The 22280-nt window shown below is 47.1% G+C and overlaps 1 protein-coding gene across 2 annotated transcripts; it reads left to right on the forward strand.

Moving 5' to 3' along the window:
* Window positions 1-3867: 3867 nt before the first annotated feature.
* Window positions 3868-21847, forward strand: GAST (gastrin). Of its 2 annotated transcripts, XM_075994558.1 has the most exons (3): window positions 3868-6793; window positions 21307-21534; window positions 21646-21847. In XM_075994558.1, the coding sequence occupies exons 2-3, from the start codon at window positions 21312-21314 to the stop codon at window positions 21747-21749; spliced, it is 327 nt and encodes a 108-aa protein (XP_075850673.1). In that variant the 5' UTR covers window positions 3868-6793; window positions 21307-21311; the 3' UTR covers window positions 21750-21847. The 2 variants fall into 2 exon arrangements, 1 of the variants encoding a protein (XP_075850673.1); XR_012913086.1 differs by lacking the exons at window positions 21307-21534; window positions 21646-21847 and adding an exon at window positions 6880-13102.
* The last annotated feature ends 433 nt before the right edge of the window (window positions 21848-22280 follow it).

Raw genomic sequence — 22280 nt, forward strand, 5'->3', positions numbered from 1 at the left:
CTTTATGACCTTGACCCTTCCAGGTCAACTGTTTTGCAAGCATTTAGCCAGAGTCATGCTGTCCCATTAATCAGTGTCCTGGAAGGAGTTCTGCATGGCTGAGATACTTGGCCAGCATCCCAAGGGATGCAGTGGTCACTGGGCTTTCACTCTTAGTAGCTGTGGAGGAGGAACTTGCCTTGAGATGACAGCAGGTTGGTCGATGATCCTTTGAGCTCCCTAAGTGATGATTTGGCTTAAGGACAGTGGAGAAAAGACCTGGCAGAAAAGGACAGTCATGGTATAGGGCTTAATCTAAGATCCACAGATTCCTAGGGATGATACAGAAAAGGATAATTTTCTAGGCAATGGGGTTGTATATTAAAAGTTCCGTGACTATAAAGTATTTGAGGAACTGGAATTAAATGTTGGAAGCCATCCCTGACAAAGGACAATGAATAGCAAATATAATGTTTCAGAGAAGAGAATGGTTACTGTGTGTGTTGCCTGTAGCATTCAGTAGAGTAACAGTAGTTACGGTCTGTAGCCTGAGAGCAATAGGCTGTACTACACAGCTTTGGTGTGTTATACCGTGTAGGTTTGTCTGAGTATACTCAATATTGCCCAACAAAATCACCTAGTGACTGCATTTCTCAGAACACCCCCATTGTGAGAAGCAACACAAAATTAGTAAATTTACTACCAATCGGGCAGGTGAGGAGTGTGGAGGGCTGGTGGAACGCTGAGCCAGTGGCAGCTGCCCTAGAACTGGGAGGTTGTGTTAATCTATTTTCTGCAGTCAGAGTGCCACAAACTGCATAATTTATTTTAAAAAGGAGATGTGGCTCATGGTTCTGGAGGCCCAGAAGTCCAAAGGCTGGTGCCTGCATCTCACAAGGGCCTTTTGCTGTGTCATTACATGGTGGGAGGGTAGAGAGCAAGTGGGGGCCAAACTTACTTTTATCAGGAGCCTGTTGATGGGTGTGAGCAACCATACCCCGTCTGGGTGATACTTTTAAATCATTAAGATTTGACTGTGAAGCAAAAGGGCTTTTCTTAGAGAAGCATGGAGGTGAAGCCTACAGTCAGAGATGGGATAAAACAGCAAGAGGAAAAGAACTATGTGGCCAGGTCCTGCGTGAGGCTGTTACTTATCATGTTTTGTTTTTTTCCTAGAGAGTCCCACTCTTGCCCAGGCTAGAGTGCTATGGCATCAGCCTAGCTCACAGCAATCTCAGACTGGGCTTAAGCGATCCTTCTGCCTCAGCCTCCCGAGTAGCTGAGACTACTGGCATGAGCCACCATGCCTGGCTAATTTTTTCTATATATTTTTAGTTGTCCAGCTAATTTTTCTGTTTTTAGTAGAGACGGGGTCTCACTCTTGCTCAGGCTGGCCTTGAACTCCTGAGCTCAAGTGATCCACCTGCCTCGGCCTCCCAGAGTGCTAGGATTACTTGCAGGTGTGAGCCACTGCACCATCCAGCCTTATGCTTTTTAAGGCTCTCCATTCTCTAGGATGGGATTATTCCAAGTTAAACTACCAATGTCTGCCTTAAATCAGCTGTCTGTGGAGCCAACCAAAACAAATACCTGAAAGTATAACTGAGGAAGTTTGTGAGCACCCTAATCCAAATGATGTGACTTGGGTGTATATCAGGACTGAATTAAGAAAGTATAATTATGGCCAGGCACAGGGGCTCATGCCTGTAATCCTAGAAGGCCAAGGTGTGAGGATCACTGGAGACCAGGAGTTCAAGACCAGCCTGAGCAAGAGTGAGACCTGTCTTTACTAATAATAGAAAAATTAGCTCGGTGTGGTGGTTCATGCCTGGAGTCCCAGCTACTCAGGAGGCTAAGGTAGGATTGCTTGATTCCAGGAGTTTGAGATTGTGATGAGTTATGGTGACACCACTGTATTGCACTGTAGCCCATGTGATAAAATGAGACTCTGTCTCAAAAAAAAATCATCTCCATTGAAGTTGAGAAAAATGTGGAAGTGTCCAAGGTTAATAAGAGGTAGAGCCTCATCTAGAACCCAGGACTCCCTGTGTACTGACTGCTCTTTCCACCAGATGTCCTGGACATTCACAATTTAAAGAACTCATTGCACAGAGATTGTTGGGTGCTTGGTTATGTAGTGCACTGTGCTGGGAACCAAGGGCACACACAGATAAGCCAGGCAGACACCCTGTGCTCAGGATATGATGGCCTTTTAGGGGTGTCAGACCAGCACACAGCCTTGACACAGGACAGGGGCCCATGCAGCTACTGCCTTGGCCAAAGAGCCACAGGATCTCCAAGGATCAGGAAATCCCCCCACTGCCATCTTCAGCTGGGCCAGGGAGGCCCCTTAAAGGAGTGCCACCTGAAGCAGGCAAAAGGAGTCAGACCCAGAGGTGAGAGACACCTAGTGGGTATAAGGAATCTAAAGCAGGACTATTTGGCTGGAACAAAGGCCCCATTATAGAGTAGAAATAACACAGTACTGTCTCGCTACTATATGCCCGGGCCTATGCTAAGTGCTTAAGTATACGTCAGCTCATTGTTTACCAGTAGGGATTCATTAGTCCCTTGGAAGAACAGATACAGCAAGGTAATGTAACTTCACCAGCAAGTAGGAGAGAAGGGAGTAGAGGACAGTGAGTACTGGAAAGTCTGTGAGGTGGGAGAGGACTGAGCCACAAGCTAAGACATTGAGATGTTACTATGCAAACGAATCACAGGGAAGGATTGATTATGGTGAAAGACATCTCCTAGCTCTGCTCCTTAGCCCCCCTTCCTACCCTTGGACGCCCAACCCTCCTGCCCCCCACCCCCGCCCCATGTGACAGCAAAACGTGGGAACAAACTGCTTTTTTTTTTTTTTTTTTTTTGAGACAGAGTCTCGCTTTCTTGCCTAGGCTAGAGTGAGTGCCATGGCGTCAGCCTAGCTCACAGCAACCTCAAACTCCTGGGCTCAAGCAATCCTCCTGCCTCAGCCTCCCGAGTAGCTGGGACTACAGGCACGAGCCACCATGCCCGGCTGATTTTTTATATTATATATATTAGTTGGCCAATTAATTTCTTTCTATTTTTATGGTAGAGACGAGGTCTCGCTCAGGCTGGTTTTGAACTCCTGACCTTGAGCAATCCGCCCGCCTCGGCCTCCCAGAGTGCTAGGATTACAGGCGCGAGCCACCGCGCCCGGCCAAACTGCTTCTTAAAGTGGTGTTATGAAGACAAAATGAAAACTGGTCGGCTACAACTGCGCAAGAATCTACTGAAACAACTTGACAATCTAATCAAATTGCTATAAACTCTACAAATAGGCCAAAAAAAACAAGCAGTGTATTTGGAGAACTGAGCATGCAAACCAAGTAGCTTAAGGAACATAGATCCCGTTCCTTGTTTACCAATCTCGCTGGTGCCCCCTTGTGGCAGTAATATAGAAACACAGGTTACTATTCACAAGGCTTTGCAATTAAGAGCTCCTTGCCTAATGTTTAAATTTTTAGGAGATATCCATAATTCCAAAGTTAGCACATAATGTGAAGCTTTAGTAATTTCTTTTCTTGTATGCTGTTAATTCCTCCAAGTTCAAATATTTGTAAAATGCACTGTTCTTGGGGATCTAATTAAAAATTCAGATTTTATGTAATCCTAGCACTCTGGGAGGCCAAGGCAGGCGGATTGCTCAAGATCAGGAGTTCGAAACCATCTTGAGCAAGAGCGAGACCCCGTCTCTACTATAAATAGAAATTAATTGGCCAACTAATATATAAAGAAAAAATTAGCCGGGCACGGTGGCGCATGCCTATAGTTCCAGCTACTCAGGAGGCTGAGGCCGTAGGAACACTTGAGCCCAGTAGTTTGAGGTTGCTGTGAGCTAGGCTGATGCTATGGCACTCACTCTAGCCTGGGCAACAAAGGGAGACTCTGTCTCAAAAAAAAAAAAAAAATTAGATTTTAGGCCCCACTTACAACAACTTGCCTCTATTGGGTATTAGCTGAACAATGCCCAGGTCCCACATACTTTTCAAGGGTCTATGAAAATGTTTCAGAACTTGAACTTTCATCTCCAAAATTTGACCAAAAACTGCAAAATCCAAAGCCAATGAATAAATGTTTAACATTACAAACTGTAACATTGGCAATAACTGCAATGTAATTCTTATATAGCTATATGTAAACATAGTAAGAGTTCTAGAGAAACTTTTTCTTTTTGAGACAAAGTCTAACTCTTTTGCCTGGGATAGACCGCCATGGCATCAGCCTAGCTCACAGCAACCTCAAACTCCTGGGTTCAAGCAATCCTGCCTCAGCCTCCTGGGTAGTTGGGACTATAGGCATGCGCCACCATGCCCGGCTAATGTTTTTCCATTTTTACTTGTTTGGCTAATTTATTTCTATTTATAGTAGAGACTGGGTCTCACTCTTGGTCAGGCTGGTCTCAAACTCCTGAGTTCAAGCAATCCTCCACCTGGGCCTCCCAGAGTGCTAGGATTACAGGCGTGAGCCACCATGCCCGGCCAGAAAATTAATTTTTTAATAAAACTCAAACATGTAGAATTTATAAACATCCTTTCAAAAAAGTTACAGAAAACCGATGTTTATTTTGCCTATAGGTTCTATTTTTTTGGAGACAAGATCTCACTCTGTTGTCCAAGCTAGAGTGCAGTGCAGTGATGTCATCATTGCTCACTGCAGCTTTGAAGTGGTTGGTGAGCTCAAGCAATCCTCCTGCCTCAGCCTCCCAGATAGCTGGGAATACAAGCACGCACCACCACATCCAGCTAATGCTCAGGCCAGTCTCAAACTCCTGACCTCAAGCAATCCTCCCACCTCGGCCTCCCAGAGTGCTAGGATTACAGGTGTGAGCCACCGTGCCTGGCCATATGGGTTCGTTTTATTCACCTGACATCAAGTGTGATGGGGCTTCTGAGGTTAGAATGCCTGGCCCAAAAAGATCTAGGAAATGGCTCCCCTTACAGCCATAGTTTCTGGTGCAGAAGCTCTGGTGTGGAGTCCAGAAATCTGCATTTCTAACCAGCATCAGCCAATTCCTTGGGAGCCATTACCCACACTTGGGGAAACACTGCCTTGGCCAATGGGGAACTATTAAGGACACGTGGACAGGAGGGAAGCAGCATCCGAGCTCAACTTCAGAAAGGTAATCAGGAGTATTCTATTTAAGATAGTTTGAACAGGTAATGGCTCAAGGTCAGAACTTGGTCACCAGCATCTGAGAAACCAACCCTTGAGAGCTTGTGTGTAATATACGTGTGTGCATTTTCTTGGGAGATTATTCATACCTTTCATCAGAATCTTAAGAGCCCACAACCCAAAGCAGTCCATCACTGGTCCATGTTTCCTATCCAGTGGTTTATCAAACCCTCAGGATTAAGTCAGGTTTTCCAGGTACATCATTACAAGTAGTAACAGTGCCTATTTCAATATCCATTGTTAAAATGAATGAATATTTAAAAGATTTTAAAACCTCTCCTTGAAAACAGAGTGTGTTGGGGGCAGGAGGCACACATGCAGCAGTTGGGACCCCACACTCAGTGGCCCGTGCACTGACTCCCTCCTCCACGGCCACTGTCACCAGCCATCACCCGCTGCAGCAGCCCGGATGGTTGCACAGTTAAAATTGTCTTTAATCATAATCCTTTATGGTTCATTTATACAGACAATGGACAATTGGTTAAAAACAGGAAGCACAGGGAGCTTTTCAACAGAGGTTGAAAAATAAGGTAAAGTGGAGCATAAACATGAGAGTCACTCTGTATGTGTCAAGTTATTGATTCTCACTCCATTTCTGTGAAATAGGAGGAAACAATCACAAGAGAAAGTCCGGTGCAAAGAGATTAGGACTTACGTAGGTTCCGTGGTCCATCTCAGAGACAGAACTAGAGACTTCTGCTGTTCAGCATCACCTGGGAGCTTGACAGGCAGACGTGCAAAATTTCAAGCCCCACCCCAGATCTGCTGAATCGATGTTCATTTTAACAACCTTCATTTAACAAAGTTTGAGATGCACCGGTTTAGACCATAAGATCAGCAGACGTCATATTGTGATCTGCAAACTGGTTATTAAATAAAAAGAGATAATGACATTGTTTAGCTTTTATAAATGCATGTTCCATTGCAGTTTAGATCTGCATTGAAACACACAAAATAGCTGAAACATGGAAAGCAACAGTTATGAACTGAGTGTGCATTGAACACTATTGCATTAGGTGAGAAATGTGGATGTCTGGCCAGTAGAAGAGTCAGTGGTACCAAGCCTGGGCTCAGGCCTGAGAGCCTCAGGCCAAAACTGCAGGGGGTAGCCCAGGAGTAGTGGTCTACCCATCCCCACCCACTCCAGCCTCACCAGACCTGAAGGTTGACCAATTAAGAGGTCAAAAACAATGTAGACAGAGCAAATCTAGTGACAGTTATTTTTATTTTTAATTTGGCTTTTCATTTATTGAGACCAAAGACAGCCTACATCTTTCACGTACTATTTGCAAACTGCTTGCTTATAAGTATCCAGAAACTCTCTTATAACATTTTGGTTATAAATTGAAATTTTAATGTACCAAATATAAGGGCATTGCGATGAAATTTCATTTTAAAAAACACACATAATGGAATTTAAATCTGCATTTTAATATGTATGTGTTCTCATAACTAAACATGATATGATATCGTTTTGTTTTGTTTTTTGAGACAGAGTATTGCTCCATTGCCCAGGCTAGAGTGCCATGGTATCATCATAGCTCACTGCAACCTCAAACTCCTGGCTTCAAGCAGTCCTCCTGCTTCAGTCTCCCAAGTAGTGGGACTACAGGTGCGTGCCACCATGGCTGGTTTGTTTGTTTGTTTATTTATTTATTTATTTATTTATTTATTTATTTATTTATTTATTTTGCTCAGGCTGCTCTTGAACTCCTGGCTTCAAACAATCCTCCTGCCTTGGCCTCCCGGAGTGCTAGGATTACAGGTGTGAGCCACCGCTCCCAGCCCATTATCACTTTTTAATCTGTCTAAAATTATGCTTTTTCTTCCAATTAAATATACATTGTGTTTTGTCACTTTTTAGATGGGGAAAGTCAAACTGGTCTTTGAATGGTATGACCACTACAAATTGTATTTTAAATGAACTTTTAGAGAAAGAAAAACCTATCATAATTCACCAGCCTCAAATAAATTACTTTTTACTTCAAATTCCTGGCATATACCTGGCATATAATGAAAAAGATCTAAAATTCTCTAGTTGGTCTTCTAGAATATTGAAATAATGGGGAAAAGGATAATTGAGTCCTCAAAGTGTTGAAACTCACTGAAAGAGAAGACAGCTGCTTAGCTGCTGAACACAGGACAGAAGACACGTGGATGACACTATGACAAGCTTGCCCAGGCTTGTGACAGTTCGCAGTGGTTCGTGTAACACTGGTTTCCCAGCCCCAGCACTATTGATATTTTAGGCCAGCTCGTTTTCTTGTTGAGGGTAAGGGGCTGTCTTGTGTATCACAGGATGGTCAGCAGCATCTCTCACCCCTTCCCACTGGATGCCAACAGCACCCCCTTCCCACCCGGGCAACTCACATTGTCTCCAGACATTGCCAGATGCCCCTGGGGGTAGAACTACCCCACCTGAGAACCACTGGTTTCACTCCAGCCTTTCCCCCGGGTCTACCACACAGGAGTACAAAGCAGGAACAAGAAGTCACATTATTACAGGGGATAAGCTTGCCCATTTTTTTTTTTTTTTGAGACAGAGTCTTGCTTTCTTGCCCAGGCTAGAGTGCCGTGGCGTCAGCCTAGCTCACAGCAACCTCAAACTCCTGAGCTAAAGCAATCCTGCTGCCTGTCTCCCGAGTAGTTGGGACTACAGGCATGTGCCACCATGCTCGGCTAATTTTTTCTATATATATTATTTGGCCAATTAATTTCTTTCTACTTATAGTAGAGACGGGGGTCTCGCTCTTGTCCAGGTTGGTTTTGAACCCCTGACCTTGAGCAATCCGCCCACCTCGGCCTCCCAGAGTGCTAGGATGACAGGTGTGAGCCACCGCGCCCGGCCAGGCTTGCCCATTTTAAACTTCTTGTTTATTTACCACCTACTATGTGCCAGACGCTGTTGGAGGCAATGGGGAGACAGCACTGAGCAAAGATTCCTGCCCACGTGGGGCCTCCGTTCCAGTGGGGGAAGACGGGCAAAATCAAACAAACAAATATGAAATATATAGGCGTCCCTGTAGCGATAAGTGCTACGGGGAAAAAGAGAGCAGGAAGGGGAGACGTTGTGCCTCCCCTGTCACACGCCAGAACGCGGCCCCTTGCCCTAAACACAGTTGAAACTATTTAGGGATTGATACCACGGTGGGTTTAGCACCTGACTCCCCGACTAGAGCAGTAACCTCCGCGAGGAGGCGGCGGGGCTTGGCGCTCGGGTGACGGGTGACGGCGCCCACGCCTGGCCTGGCGCCCTGTCTGCCGCGGAGTTAAGAGCTCCATCGATGGCCACGGATGAATGAACGCAGCCAAGAGCTGGCAGTGGGGTCTGGACTTGGAAGAGAGGTCATGCTGGACACAGAGACTTAGGACCATGAACACTGAGCAAAGCCGTGTCGTAGGCGGGGCCACCAGGGCAGAGGGAAGGAGGTCAAGACAGTCCCTAAGGAGCCCCTAGGTTCCGAGAGTGGGAGGGGTGAGAGGCCGGGGCAGCAGTGCTGGGAGCGAGGGTGGGGGTGCCCAGCGGGAGACCTCGCCAGAGAAGCCGAGAGGGCTGGTCTCCAGTGACAAATCCTGCAGGAAATGACTGCAGAAAACCAGAAGAGCTCCAAGGCCTTGGGGTTGGTGACTAGGAGAAGGGCTGGAAACTGCCCCACCCCCACCCCCAGGAACAGTGAATGGGGTCTGTGGGTGCACACTACTCTTCCTTGTTTCTTTAAAAAAAAGGTTTTACTGGACAATGAAAACAATGCACGCTCCCTGAAAAGAAATTGGAAAACAAAGCAAAGAGCAGGAAAAAATAAAATAGAAATGACCATAATTCACTATATGAGAATTTCCTTAAGTCCTTAACTACTCTTTGAAAACACCATTTTTAATGGTTAAATTATATTCCAGGCCGGGCGGGGTGGCTCACGCCTGTAATCCTAGCACTCTGGGAGGCCGAGGAGGACAGATTGCTCGAGGTCAGGAGTTCGAAACCAGCCTGAGCAAGAGCGAGACCCCGTCTCTACTATAAATAGAAAGAAATTAATTGACCAACTAAAAATATATATACAAAAAAATTAGCCAGGCATGGTGGTACATGCCTATAGTCCCAGCTACTCGGGAGACTGAGGCAGTAGGATCGCTTGAGCCCAAGAGATTGAGGTTGCTGTGAGCTAGGCTGATGCCACGGCACTCTAGCCTGGGCAACAAAGCGAGACTCTGTCTCAAAATAAATAAATAAATAGATTATATTTCATCATTAAAATCTTCTTGACGTGGGATTGTTATTAGAGGTCATTCTTTGACAACCTCTTTGATTTCATTCATAATTTTGGAATATTTGAGTTTTCTTCTTGGTTTTGGAACTATGTATTTTTCCAGAAAATTGTTCCCTTTGTTGAGATTATCGTGTTTATTAGCATGTAAGTATACATAATATTTTTTATAATTTTAAAAACATTCTATTTTTTATCTTAAATCCTCTTTCTCCCATCTAACCCCATTGACTTCCCTTTTCTGAATGAACTGGACGAGCCAGATGCTTCCCTGCCTTCCTGGTTCCTTAAAATAGAATCCATTCTTAATCTTACTAACTCTATCATGTTTCTCTGTTTTTCTCAATTATTAATTTGCACTTTTATCCTTTTTATTTCCCCCTTATTTTCCTTGATCTTGATTTGTGGTAACTTCTTCAGTTTAAAGATTACATATTTATACTAATTCCTTTGTTGAATTCTGAATGCTTTTTCATGCTCTAAATGGGATTAAATTAACTTAATGAATTAAATTGGGTGGTGATCTCTTGGTTTTCTCCTGGTCTTTCATATTCTAAGTACTCTGTGGTTTTCATTTCCTTTCTGAGTGCTATTTAAGAAAGTGGTACTTTTTCTGGCCCTGTGTGGTAGCTCACACCTGTAATCCTAGCACTCTGGGAGGCCGAGGCCCATGGATAGCTTGGCTCAAGAGTTGGAGACCAGCCTGAGCAAGAGCAAGACCCCATCTCTACTAAAAATAGAAAGAAATTAATTGGCCAGTCTGGGCGAGGTGGCTCACACCTGTAATCCTAGCACTCTGGGAGGCTGAGGTGGGCGGATTGCTCAAGGTCAGGGGTTCAAAACCAGCCTGGGCAAGAGCGAGACCCCTGTCTCTACTATAAGTAGAAAGAAATTAATTGGCCAAATAATATATATAGAAAAAATTAGCCGGGCATGGTGGCACATGCCTGTAGTCCCAGCTACTCAGGAGACAGGCAGCAGGATTGCTTTAGCTCAGGAGTTTGAGGTTGCTGTGAGCTACGCTGACGCCACGGCACTCTAGCCCGGGCAACAAAGCAAGACTCTGTCTCAAAAAAAAAAAAAAGAAAGAAAGAAAAGAAATTAATTGGCCAACTAAAAATATATAGAAAAAATTAGCCAAGCACATGCCTGTAGACCCAGGTGGCACATGCCTGTAGTCCCAGGTACTTGGGAGGCTGAAGCAGGAGGATCCTTTGAGCCCAGGAGTTTGAGGTTGCTGTGAGCGGGTTAGAGAAAGAATTCTCACACTGGGAGTAGAATAGTTTTAGGAAAAAAGGTTTATTTTACTTTCCCAAGAAAGAAAGAAAGAGAAAGAATGTGACCACAGCACTGAAGAAAAAGTAGAGGCCAGTGCCAGGCAGCTAAGGAAAGTTGCTTGGAGTTTTAACACATTGACTGCCACACTAGAAAAAAATTTTTCCTGGGGCCATAGTATTTTATTAAATCAAAATTGTCTTTTCTAATTTGTTATTTTTTATTGTTTTCTGTGCATGAGTTATACACAACACAATCCACGTTTTTAGAATTAAATTGTCAATATTCTTATAACAATAAGAACATCAACAAGTAAGATTTTCAAGAACAACTGCAAAGTTTTGCCTCACGAGGCACCAGGCTCAAAACTGGCCTGAGTTAAATACAACTCACATGGCAGTCAATGTGTTAAATGGTAAAAATGGCTTTTTTCCCTATGCTTCAGCAGACTGATAACAGAAGCAGCAGTGAGGTAGTTGCAGGTACTCTTTATTTATTTATTCATTTATTTTCTCTGCAAAGCTGACTTTATCTGAGTCCTTGGAATGTGGAGCTGGCGAGAACTGAAGTAGGGAGTTCGAACACCTGCTGTCTGGTTAGGGCTCTTCAAGGCTGAGAAAGAACTCTTAGAGATGACAAGTTAGGCCACAGGTGTTTTAATTAAAACAAAACAAGAGGGGTAGTTGTGAGTTTTTCTTCAAAGGGGCAATAATGTGCCGTGAGTTTGTTTCTCTTACTTTCTCTTTGATAGTTTATTTTTCCTCTGTTAGATAAGTTGTTAGTAAGGCCACCGAAGGCCTATATACCTTTGGTATATACCAAAGATAACCGAAAACATGTTCACCCAAAATCCGGTACACAAATGTTCATAGCAGCATTGTTCATAATAGCCAAAAAGTAGAAACAACCCATCAACTGATGAATGATGAGTGTCCATCAACTGATGCATAGATAAAATGTGGTCTATCCACGCAATGGAATATTATTGGGACGTAAAAAAGAGTGAAGTTCTGATATAGACTACAACATGAATGAATCATGAAGACATTATGCTAGGTCAAAGAAGGCACACACAAAAGGCCATATGTTGTATGATTCCATTTATATGAAAGGCCCAGTCTAGAAAAACCCACAGAGACAGAAAGTAGATTAGTGGCTGCCAGGGAAAAGGGGAAGTGAGGAGTGACTGCAAATGGGTGTGGGGTTTCCTTTTGGGGTAACAAAAGTGTTCCAAACTAGATCACTGTGTTGAGTGCACAGATTTGCAAACATTCTAAAAGACACTGAATCGTTTACTATAAAAAAGTGAGTGGTATGGTATGTGAATGATATCTCAATAAATAAGTTATAATTTTTTAAAAATAAGAATTGTATCATTTCAAAGCTGGTTGTGTGGGCAAATTACAATCAGGGTTTTGCCATCACATGGCAGCATCACTTTGGCTGGTGAACAGAAATGTCACTCGCTCCAACCCCACTCTTGGGCTCAATAGATAACAAAGTGAAGCAAAGAGAAAGATCATGATAGAGAAAGCAGGAAAACAACAAGGAAAGGAAGACTTTTTTAAAAACCTATGGGTCTTTCTTGGTAAAAATCTCTAATGAAAAAAAATTAAAAAAAAAACACCTATGAGTCGCTGCCATGCTTGCCAGCAGAGCCCCCAAAAAAGAAAAAAAAAAAAAAACCTATGGAGCTGGCTCTGGAATCAAACTGTCTGGGTTCAAGTCCCAACTGCATGTCTGATGTGCACTGTGTTCTGGGCAAATCACTGGGTTGAACTGGGGATTTGGCTTGACCCTACTTGCAAGCTAATAAGTCACCCTATTAGTGTTTCACCAATGCTGACAGGAGATACAAGACTCCTGGGGCCGAGACAGTAACTTTATTGCTCACAACACAGCCAGCAGCGTGATTTGCATGAAGCCCCCTTACCCCCAGCATGGACGCAGATGGACACCATGCAGGCAGTAGATGCATCAAAGCTGAGGACTACAGAGCTCAGGGAATGCACAGCTTTCACAGGAAGCAGGAAGCAAGCCTGCCCTTTATCCCTTAGCTCAATAATCACCTCATCCCTCAAGGTGGCTCACTGCAAATACAACCCTGAGAAATGATTCAGGTAAAGGGTGGTCATGACCTTGCATTCTTGGCAAGCTCAGCAAGGACGTTCAGGGATGCTCAGGGCCCACGGCGGGTTGCTTCATTGCTTCGTCCAACACTCACCAACCCCTCTGTGCCTCAGTTTCCTCAGCTGTAAACCTGGGTCCATAGAATTAACCTCCTCAGGGGGTTGTGGTGAGCATCAGAGGACATGATGCCTGTAGAGTGCTTGGTATGGGGACCTGACCACGAAAGTGATCTTTAAATTTTCATCACCATTACTGTGCAGAGGGGGAGGTGAAGATTTGTGACAGTCATCGGAAGGACTTGCCTGAAGGAGAGAGAGGTTCAAGGTCCAAGTGGAAGGAGAAGGCATCCCTGCTCACTTCCCCGCCACCCTCCACGGCACTGTAAGCTCATATCATACTGTCTCCCCTCCAAGAGAAGAGAAACAAAGACCCTCTTGATGGACACTGTGTCCCCAGGGTCAGCACAGTGCCTAGCACAAAGTGGACACTTAGACAATTTGTGTTGAATAAATAGACAAATGAATGAATGAATGAAAAAGTGAAGGCACATGGTCTGTAAGCAGGCAGGAGGATCTGGGATGAAGGGCCCTGGTGGCGGGACTGACCTTGAACAGACCTTCCAGTGATGGAGGAAAGGAGAAAAGGACAGAAGGTGGACACAGGCAGCTGTGTTCACAGCGAGGAAAAGGTGGCTGACGTCAGATGACCTTGGGAGTGAAGGAGAGATGATTCACAGGGTTGCCAGGCAACAACCCAGCTGCAGAATATTAATTTGAAATTGAATCAACTGACCACTTTTCGGGAACTTTCCTGTTGGCTTTTGCAGGGAGTGGTAGACAGGAGCTGAAGGTAGGGTTGGGGTGGCACCTGCGGGGCACTGGGGACCGCCTGGCAGGCTCTGAACCAGGACAGGGGCAGAAATCTAGGTGCATCACACACAACTGAAATGACAAGTCTTGGGGCTGGGCAGGGGAGGAGAGAAGTGAGACCAGGAGGGGTCGGTGGGCTGGGAGCAGCCAGCAGGGAGAGGGGCTGGGGTTGCAGCAAAGACAGATTCAGCAGGAGCTGCGCTTCTAGAAATGGTGAGACAGGAGGCTGGGCCTGAGGACAGGCAGCAGTTCGGGGTGTCCAAGCCCCACCAGTCCCAGCTCAGCCCCGTCACCTCCGACCCAGGGCAGGGGAAGGCCACTCCTCCTCCCACAGAGGAGCTTTTTCCAAATTAAAACCACTATTTTAAATCACTAAACAGGCCGGGCATGGTGGCTCACTCCTGTAATCCTAGCACTCTGGGAGGCCGAGGCAGGTGGATTGCTCAAGGTCAGGAGTTCAAAGCCAGCCTGAGCGAGACCTCATCTCTACTATAAAAATAGAAAGAAATTAATTGGCCAACTAATATATATATTAAAAAAAAATTAGCCGGGCATGGTGGCGCATGCCTGTAGTCCCAGCTACTCAGGAGGCTGACACAGGAGGATTGCTTGAGCCCAGGAGTTTGAGGTTGCTGTGAGCTAGGCTGATGCCACGGCACTCACTCTAGCCTGGGCAACAAAGAAAGACTCTATCTCAATAAAAAATAAAAATAATAAAAAATCACTAAACAAAATCTTTTCAAATATATTAAAACACACAACAAAGCTGAAAGAATTTTAATGTGAACACTCATATACCTACCACCTAGATTCTGTAATTTACATTTTATGATTCTTGATCTTATATCCATCCATCTGTCCATCTTACCTTTTTTATGCATTTCAAAATGAGTCACAGGCTGGTCCCAAGGCAGTGGTGTTTACAACCAATTGATCGCAACCAGTTATGGCTTTTTTTGTTCCTCCTCCACTCCCACTGCTTCACTTGACTAGCCTTAAATAAATAAATAAATAAATAATAAATTACAGGCACAGAACACTTTGCCCTAAACACTTCATTAGAGCTTAACAATTGTTTACAATTCTGTTTTGGGATAAAATTATATATATAGGGCCTGGTGTGGTGGCACATGCTTGTAGTCCCAGCTACTCGGGAGGCTGAGGCAGGAGGATTGCTTGAACCCAGGAGTTTGAGGTTACAGTGAGCTATGATGACACCACAGCACTCTAGCCTGGGCAACAGAGCAAGACTCTATCTCAAAAAATAAATAAATAAATAAATAAATAAATAAATAAATAAATAAATAAATAAATAAATAAATAACACAGGATATGCAAATCCTAAGTGTGTATTCAACAAGTTTAACAGTCTGCAGCCAGGGGTCCAGGCTTGGAGTTAAGTAAGGTAATAAACTCCATGAGGATTCATTCAACAGTGAAAGGTCTTATTGTTAGGGTATGGGGGCAAAACAGCCCCAAGGGTGGCGGCCAGGATGTGACAGAAGATGGACAGGCCCAAGGAGGTAGTACAAGGCCTGCAAGGAGGAGGGGGCATTCACCCACAGGGAAAGGTGGAAGGGCAGAGAAGAAAATAATCAAGGAAAGCAGGAGAATATTCTGGAAACCAGCAGGATGCAGCAGCATGGATAAGGTGCAGGAGGGCTATGGAAAATACCAATAATCATAGCAGACCATTCCTTAGAACTTACCATGTTTCAGAGACCAAGTGAATGCTGCAGGCACCTCATTTAACCCACACAGTAAGTACAAGTATCATCCTCATTTTACAGATAAAGAAACTCAGACCCAGAATGTCTAAGTGACTTGCTTTGGATTGCACAGTCAGGATTCGAACCCAGGATCCTGAAGCCTCTGTCCTTTCATATGCACAAACGCCTGTCCTGCACACAAACCCCAGCTGACCCCTGGGTCTCACGCCCAGATTCTGATTTGAGAGGACTGGGGTGCAGCCTGGGGCTGGGGGTGGTTAGAGCTCCCTGGTGATCCGAATGCAAAACCCGGCTGAGAACCAACCATCACTTGGAAGGCACAGGTGGGCCTCAGATGGGAAGGGGCGGGGAAAGTCAGGAGAGAAGAAGCCAGGGGGGCGCCCTTGCTTTCTCTCCCAGGCAGCGGGAGACCTGCACCTGGACGCCTGGCCTGACGGTGCTGGTGGCGTCTGCAGCTCAGTCTGAGAGCCGTGTGCAGGCTGCCTCTCCTCCCCAGCCACAGGCAAGGCCAGAACCTGTGAACGCAATCACCCCTACCCAGCCCCCCGCCCCAGGAGGGACCATGGACGCCCACATTGACATGAACACCTCCCAGGTGTCTCTGTTTGTCCATAGTACCAGCACACTCTCCAAGGCCCTGGTTGCCTGGGCCGGGGTTGCGTCATCATCAACCTCTCCCTATCAATAACCAGTTAGGAAGCTGAGGCACTGCCTCGCTGACAGCCATTTGCAGCTCATCAATAGTGACTGGTCTCCCAAAGCCACCTGGCAGGCAGGAGCGGGCTCAGGTGTGCAGAGTTCCCGCTGGAGCCCTCCCTCCCCCCATCCGTTCTCCCCTCCACAGGGTACCTTGTTAATGTGCTTCGTTTTTTTGTCTGCCTAGAATCTAAACTCCATCAAAGCTATGAAAGGACCTATCATAGTCACCTCTTGTCCCTAAGTGGCTTCGTGAGACCCTGGCTCACAGCAGGTGCTCAGTAACTAGAATGAATTTGGAACATTCTGAAGGTCAGATACCCTAAAGAACATTTCCCTTAATTGTATTTGACAAATAACATGCAAATTCATGCAGGGCCAGTTTTTACTAAACAGAAACCTTCACGAGGCTGTAATCCCGTGTATTCATTTTCTATTGTTGCCGTAATAAATTATCACAAGTTAGAAGCTTGAAACAACACAAATTTATCCCCTCATGGTTCTGTAGGTCAGAAATTCAGGTACAGAGTAGCTCACGGAGTGCTCTGCGAGGGTCTCACGAGGCCAAAATCAAGGTGTCAGGCTGTGCTCCTTCCTGGAGGCTCTGGGGATAAATCCATGTTCAAGTTCATCCAGGTCATTGGCTAAATTTAATTCTTTGTGGTTTGGGGCCGGTGTCCCTGTTTCCTGGCTGTCTGCAGAGGGCCCCTCTCAGCTCCTTAAGGCCACCTGCATTCCTCATCCTGTGACCCTCTCCCCACCAACTTCAGGCCAGCAACTGCTCCTGGAGTCAGTCCCTCTCCTAGCTCTGATCTCTAAGCTGTCCTTCAGCCACACCTCTTCCACATGTAGCTGAAGAAAGTTTTCTGTTTTTAAGGGTTGTGTGATTAAATTGGGACCAGTCAGATAATCCAGCATAAACTCCCTATTTTAAAGTCTATAAACTTAATCACATCCAAAAAGCCCCTTTTGCCATATAACATCATATATTTACCGGTTCTAGGGATTGGGTCAAGGACATCTTTAGGGGCACCATCATTCTGCCTACCATAGCCCTCCTGGGAGGACAGAGACCTAAGTTTCAGACCCAGTTCTCCTTTTTGGTGTGTGGACCCAGAACAGAAATTGCTTCACTTGTATAAAGCTCAGTTTCTTCATCTGAAGAATGGGTTCATAATAGCACTTATGTCCTTGCATCACGGAGAGTAACTGCCTCTGTTCATGCAAAGGGCTTCTCAGTGCCTGACACATGGCATTGTCATTATGATGACAGGGGCAGGGTCCACACACCTGCCCTCTAAGGGATATGGGGTTTGGGCCCAGGGTCTAGGATCTGGTCTCCAACTTGGTAGGTCCAAAAGTTGGATTTTCTGGTCACCTGACTAGTCAGTGTTAGAGCCAAGATTCAAACCCTGGTCTTACCAGTTCCAAACCCCATGCACACCAATAGGTCCCGCCTCCGTAGACTCCATTGCCTCTTTCTGTAGCAAGCATGCAGGTGTCCCTCTCAGTCATGGCTGGTGAGAGGAAAAACCTGGGATTCACAGAGCCATGATTTTTAGAGAATTACCCTTTTTTAAGTCTTGTCAGGAGAAAAAGCTCCCCAAGTATACAACGCGTGTGTGTGTGTAGACTTTGTCACATTTCCCTTCACTGCAGCCCTATGAGGTGGGAATGAAGGATTCCCATTGCACAGATGAGGCTAACTGAGACCCAGAGAAGACAAGGGGGAGAAGGTGCAAAACGAATTAAATACCGGTGATGCTCTGGGCCCTCTGTGGAATGCTTTACGTACATACATACCTTCACAGGACCAAACTCCCCCCAACCACCAAGTTATTTCCTGGAGGAGAAAATAGCTCAGAGAGGGAGAAAGATTTGCCCAAAGCTCAACAGCCAGGAAAAGACCAGGAAAGCTTTCCCTTTCCAGCAAACAAGGTCCCCTTGTGAGGAGAACTGCAGTTTCCATGATCGCAAGCTCCTTAGGGCCAAGGCTGTCTCTCCCCTCTCTGAAGAGACCCCTCTCCCGCGTGCCTGGCAGTGTGTGCAAACACTGACACCCACCATCGCCTGTAGAGTGGGAGCCACGCTTTTCTTTGGTGAAATTGCCATCCCCCTCACAACCAGCCCGGAGAAGAAGAGTCGAGGGGCCTGCACCCCCTTCCACGGGCACAAAGCAAGTCTTGGGCTCTGGTGCAACTGGGGCTGTGCCGCAAGCTTATAATTTCCCGTTACCATAGCAACGCTAACACCTCCATTCCCCTGGAGTGTGAGCAGAGCTGCTCCCACCCCATCCTTTCCCCCAAACCCTCTCAGAGTCCTTCCACCTCTGAGATTCTATGATTCAATTAATTATTGCCAACGCCTGCGCGGTTTCTGTTGTTTTCAATGTATTCCTTCTGCTGAGTCACTGCGTCCTGCTCTGGATGAGACTGGTTATTCACCAGAACATTTGGCCACTGGTTGCCATGGATACTACGCCTACTTCCTTCATCACCTGTTAATTCGCAGCAAGGCTGGCTGAGAGCGTGGGTACCACTGCCCTCATCCAAGACCCAAGGGGCATCACAGCTCCCCCAGACACGGCGGGGGCCCTGATGACGCATGAACAACAGCAGAGTCTCTAGTCTCGACTGTGGAAAAATCAAAAACAGCCTAGAGCTCATTATATCCATCCAGACGATGTCGAGGCAGCAATTTAAAAAATAAGTCAACAGGCGTACCATTTTGTTTTCCGGTTCATCTTTGGCAAATGCTTTCGTCCATTTGCTAACCATTTAAAGATGTATTTTTATAGAGTAAAGCTGTGAATGCTTTATGCAGATTACTAACTCACCTTGAAAGCAAAATGAGGGAGCCTTGAAACTCAGGACCCTCAAGGAATTGGCTCTGGGGCGGGGTTGCAGGTGGGGGGGATGGGTGGCCACCGAGGGAGGTGTCGAGGGAGACACAAGCCAGCACAGAGATACCAAGGGCTCTCCAGGTTAGTGGAGGGTGAAGGGGTTCGGAGGTGACCAGGACGTGAGCCACTAGGCAGGGAGAGCACGGCCATCAGCCCACGGCCCATTGCCCCTGATAACTATAGCACGTCATGTTTGCAGAGCCCGACGTAGGGGACCAGGGATCAATACCTCACCCCCACCCACACACTCATCAAACGTATGATGAAAAATGCTTCCTCTGAATCTAAGGTTGTTGGGTTCCTTCCCCTCACCTGCCCCCCCACCCCCACCCATAGGACGTGGTCCAAGGGGGAGAGCACCAGACGTCCGACCTGAAGGATGGGGAGGGGGCACGCAGTTCCCGACCCAGGGGGCTTGTCTCCTCTTGGCCCCTCATAGCCCAGCTGAAGAGCTGTCCCCACCCCTGCTCTAGCCCCTCACCATGGAGGCCAACTCCCTCCCCTCCCCCACCTCCTAGGTCACAGGGTGTGGTAGGGGTGATGGGCTGTACCTGCGCCCCACCCCCTTCCTGTCCCTGGGGGGAGCCTGGTCTCATGGTGGGGGCTTGGGAGGGACTTTGAGGGCTTTATAAGGCAGGCCTGGCACACTGAGCACAGCAGAGACCTGTGAAGCACCAGACTGCCATTCCCCCTCTGTCCCAGCTCTGCAGGTGAGAAACCCAGGAGGGGAGGGTGGACGGGTGCCCCCATCAAGGGAGCGTGGAGGGTGCCCCCATCAAGGCACCAGGCCATGGGCCAGAGTCTGCTCTCGCTGTCTCCAGAGCTGAGACCCTTCCCTCAGTCCAGGCTCTAGGCATTCCCAGCCCCTGCCCCTCTGCCCAGCTGGGGCCCTGCCCTGACCCCTCCCTCTACGCTTATCCCAGCCCTGGAGGATGGGAGGACCAGGGCTCCTCTCCCCTCCCCCAGATGAGAAGACTGAGGCCCAGAGGGGAGATGTCACTTGCCCAAAACCTCACAAATTACTGGGCAAGCCTGGAACTGGAACCCATGAGGGACTCCTGGATCCCATCTCAAGCTTCTTCCCAGACCAGAGCTGTCCCAAAGAACTTTCCATGGTGACGGAAATGCTCTATATCTACACTGTCCAACACGGTAGCCACCAGCCACATGTGCACTTGAAGCGTGGTTAGTGAGAGGGAGTAAATTTGTATTTTAATTAATTTAAATGTGAAGAGCCACCTGTGCCTGGTGGCTACCACCTTGGACAACACCCATGGTTAGTGTCGGATGGCACAGCCCTCGGTCATGGATCTTTCAACTGCTTCCTTAGCAGCAAAATTATTTTCCTCCCAAAGGAAACCTAAAAGAGAACCTCGTTATGCAAAACGGTTAAAAGCAGCATTTTATTAACATAGCCTTACAAGGGAAAATTTTTATCATTTACTTATGATAAAGCCAATCAGAACAACGAGGCTACAAGAACACAAAAATCGTGAATCCAGAGAATGAATGAGCTTCTGAATTTTATGTTTGTTTGAGCCTCGAGTTTGCTTCTGTAGCATGGTTTCCCCAAACTTGGTTCACCCTCGTACACAGCTGCAAATGGTGGCAGTTTAATTTTTTCTTAACCGCTTAATTACAACCACAGGCTATTCCTCAGTCAAGGAAACCAGCAGGAGAACGTTTCCTCTGAGGGCTGCACCAACATAGTGTGACCCAGCCACACGTTGAATGTGCTAGTGGTCTCCAAAATGACAACATGGGGTCTGTAGGCAGTGGAGTGTGTATGTTCCTTTGGTCTTAACTATTTAAAGTTCACTGTAAATTACAAGACTTGCTGGGCACAGTGGCATGTGCCTGCAGTCCCAGCTACATGGGAGGCTGAGGAGGACGGATGGCTTTGAGGCCAGGAGACCAGCCTGGGCAACATAGCAAGACCCTTTCTCAAAAAAAAAAAATTACAAGACTTAAACAGCTACAGAGCTCTTGACATGGCCTCAAATTCTGCAGAACAGTTTGGAAATTACTCCTCTAGGTTTTGAATTTCTCCAGAAGTGGCTGTCATTGGGGTAAGTAAGGAGGAAAGAGGCGTGGCTTGGGGGCCAGGGTGGAGCTGGCAGGAACCAGCGACCCAAACTGAAGAAAGAGTCACAACCCCACGCAGAACTGCAGACCTGTCAGCAGGTCTGGTCCAGCCCCCTGCCTCTGGGCCTGCGAGGGGACAACCCCACCTTCACGCTAGGCCCCTGTCCCCTTCGCAGACAAGATGCAGCGACTGTGTGTGTACGTGCTGATCTTTGCGCTGGCCCTGGCCGCCTTCTCTGAAGCTTCTTGGAAGGCGCACCCTCGGCACCCTGGCTTCTTGCCAGGTGCACCCTCGGCTCCAGTGGCCAACAGGGACCTGGAGCAGCACTGGCGGGACCAGCCGAGTGCAGCCTCTCAGCACCAAAGGCAGCTGGGGCCCCAGGGGCCCCCACACCTCGTGGCAGGTAGGAGCTGCTCACTGCCCTCCCTGCTCGACTCCCCCAGCCAGGTCTGGCCAAGGTCCCCCAGACTGGCGCTGACCTCAGTTCCTATTCGCACCTCTCTCACCTCCTCAGACCTGTCCAAGAAGCAGGGGCCATGGCTGGAGGAGGAAGAGGAAGCTTACGGATGGATGGACTTCGGCCGCCGCAGTGCCGAGGAAGGGGACCAACGTCCCTAGAACTGGACTTCAGAGCCCAGACACCTCTCACCCACCCCAGCCCTTTCCAGTGAAAATCAAATAAAAAATAAACCAGTTTCCAGTGGATCTATGGATTGTGTCATGTGCCATGGGAAAGTGAGGGAAGGGAGACTGGGCTGGGTGGGGTTGAGACGGGGACCGTGGCTAATTCTCCTCGGGGTCCCCAGAGCCCCAGACTGAGCAAGAACCCACAGGTGTGGGTGGGAAATAGGTGGTGGGGTCCACGGACAGAGCAAGGTTTCTAAAAGATAAATCATGTCACTCTTGGTTTTAACCTTCCAGCACTCCCCATTGCACTTAGAACACAACCTCGACTCCCTGCCCAAGCTTGAAGAGCTCGCGCTGTGTCCTCCTCCTCTTCCTTCCCCTTTCACCATGTTCTTTCCTGCTCAGAACCTTTGTCTCTGATGTTCCCTGTGCCTGGAATGCTCTTCCCCAGGCACAAGTGTGGGGGCTCCCCTTTTTCTGCTCAGGATCTTGGTTGAAATGCCTCTTCTTGAGACACCTACC

This window comes from Microcebus murinus, chromosome 18 (genome assembly GCF_040939455.1).
Source record: "Microcebus murinus isolate Inina chromosome 18, M.murinus_Inina_mat1.0, whole genome shotgun sequence".
In the NCBI taxonomy this organism is placed as follows: Eukaryota; Metazoa; Chordata; class Mammalia; order Primates; family Cheirogaleidae; genus Microcebus; species Microcebus murinus.

Coding starts and splice junctions, on each gene's coding strand:
- GAST (XM_075994558.1), top strand. CDS start 21,312: ATGCAGCGACTGTGTGTGTACGTGCTGATCTTTGCGCTGGCCCTGGCC. Junction 21,535..21,645: donor GCCCCCACACCTCGTGGCAG/GTAGGAGCTGCT, acceptor TCACCTCCTCAG/ACCTGTCCAAGAAGCAGGGG.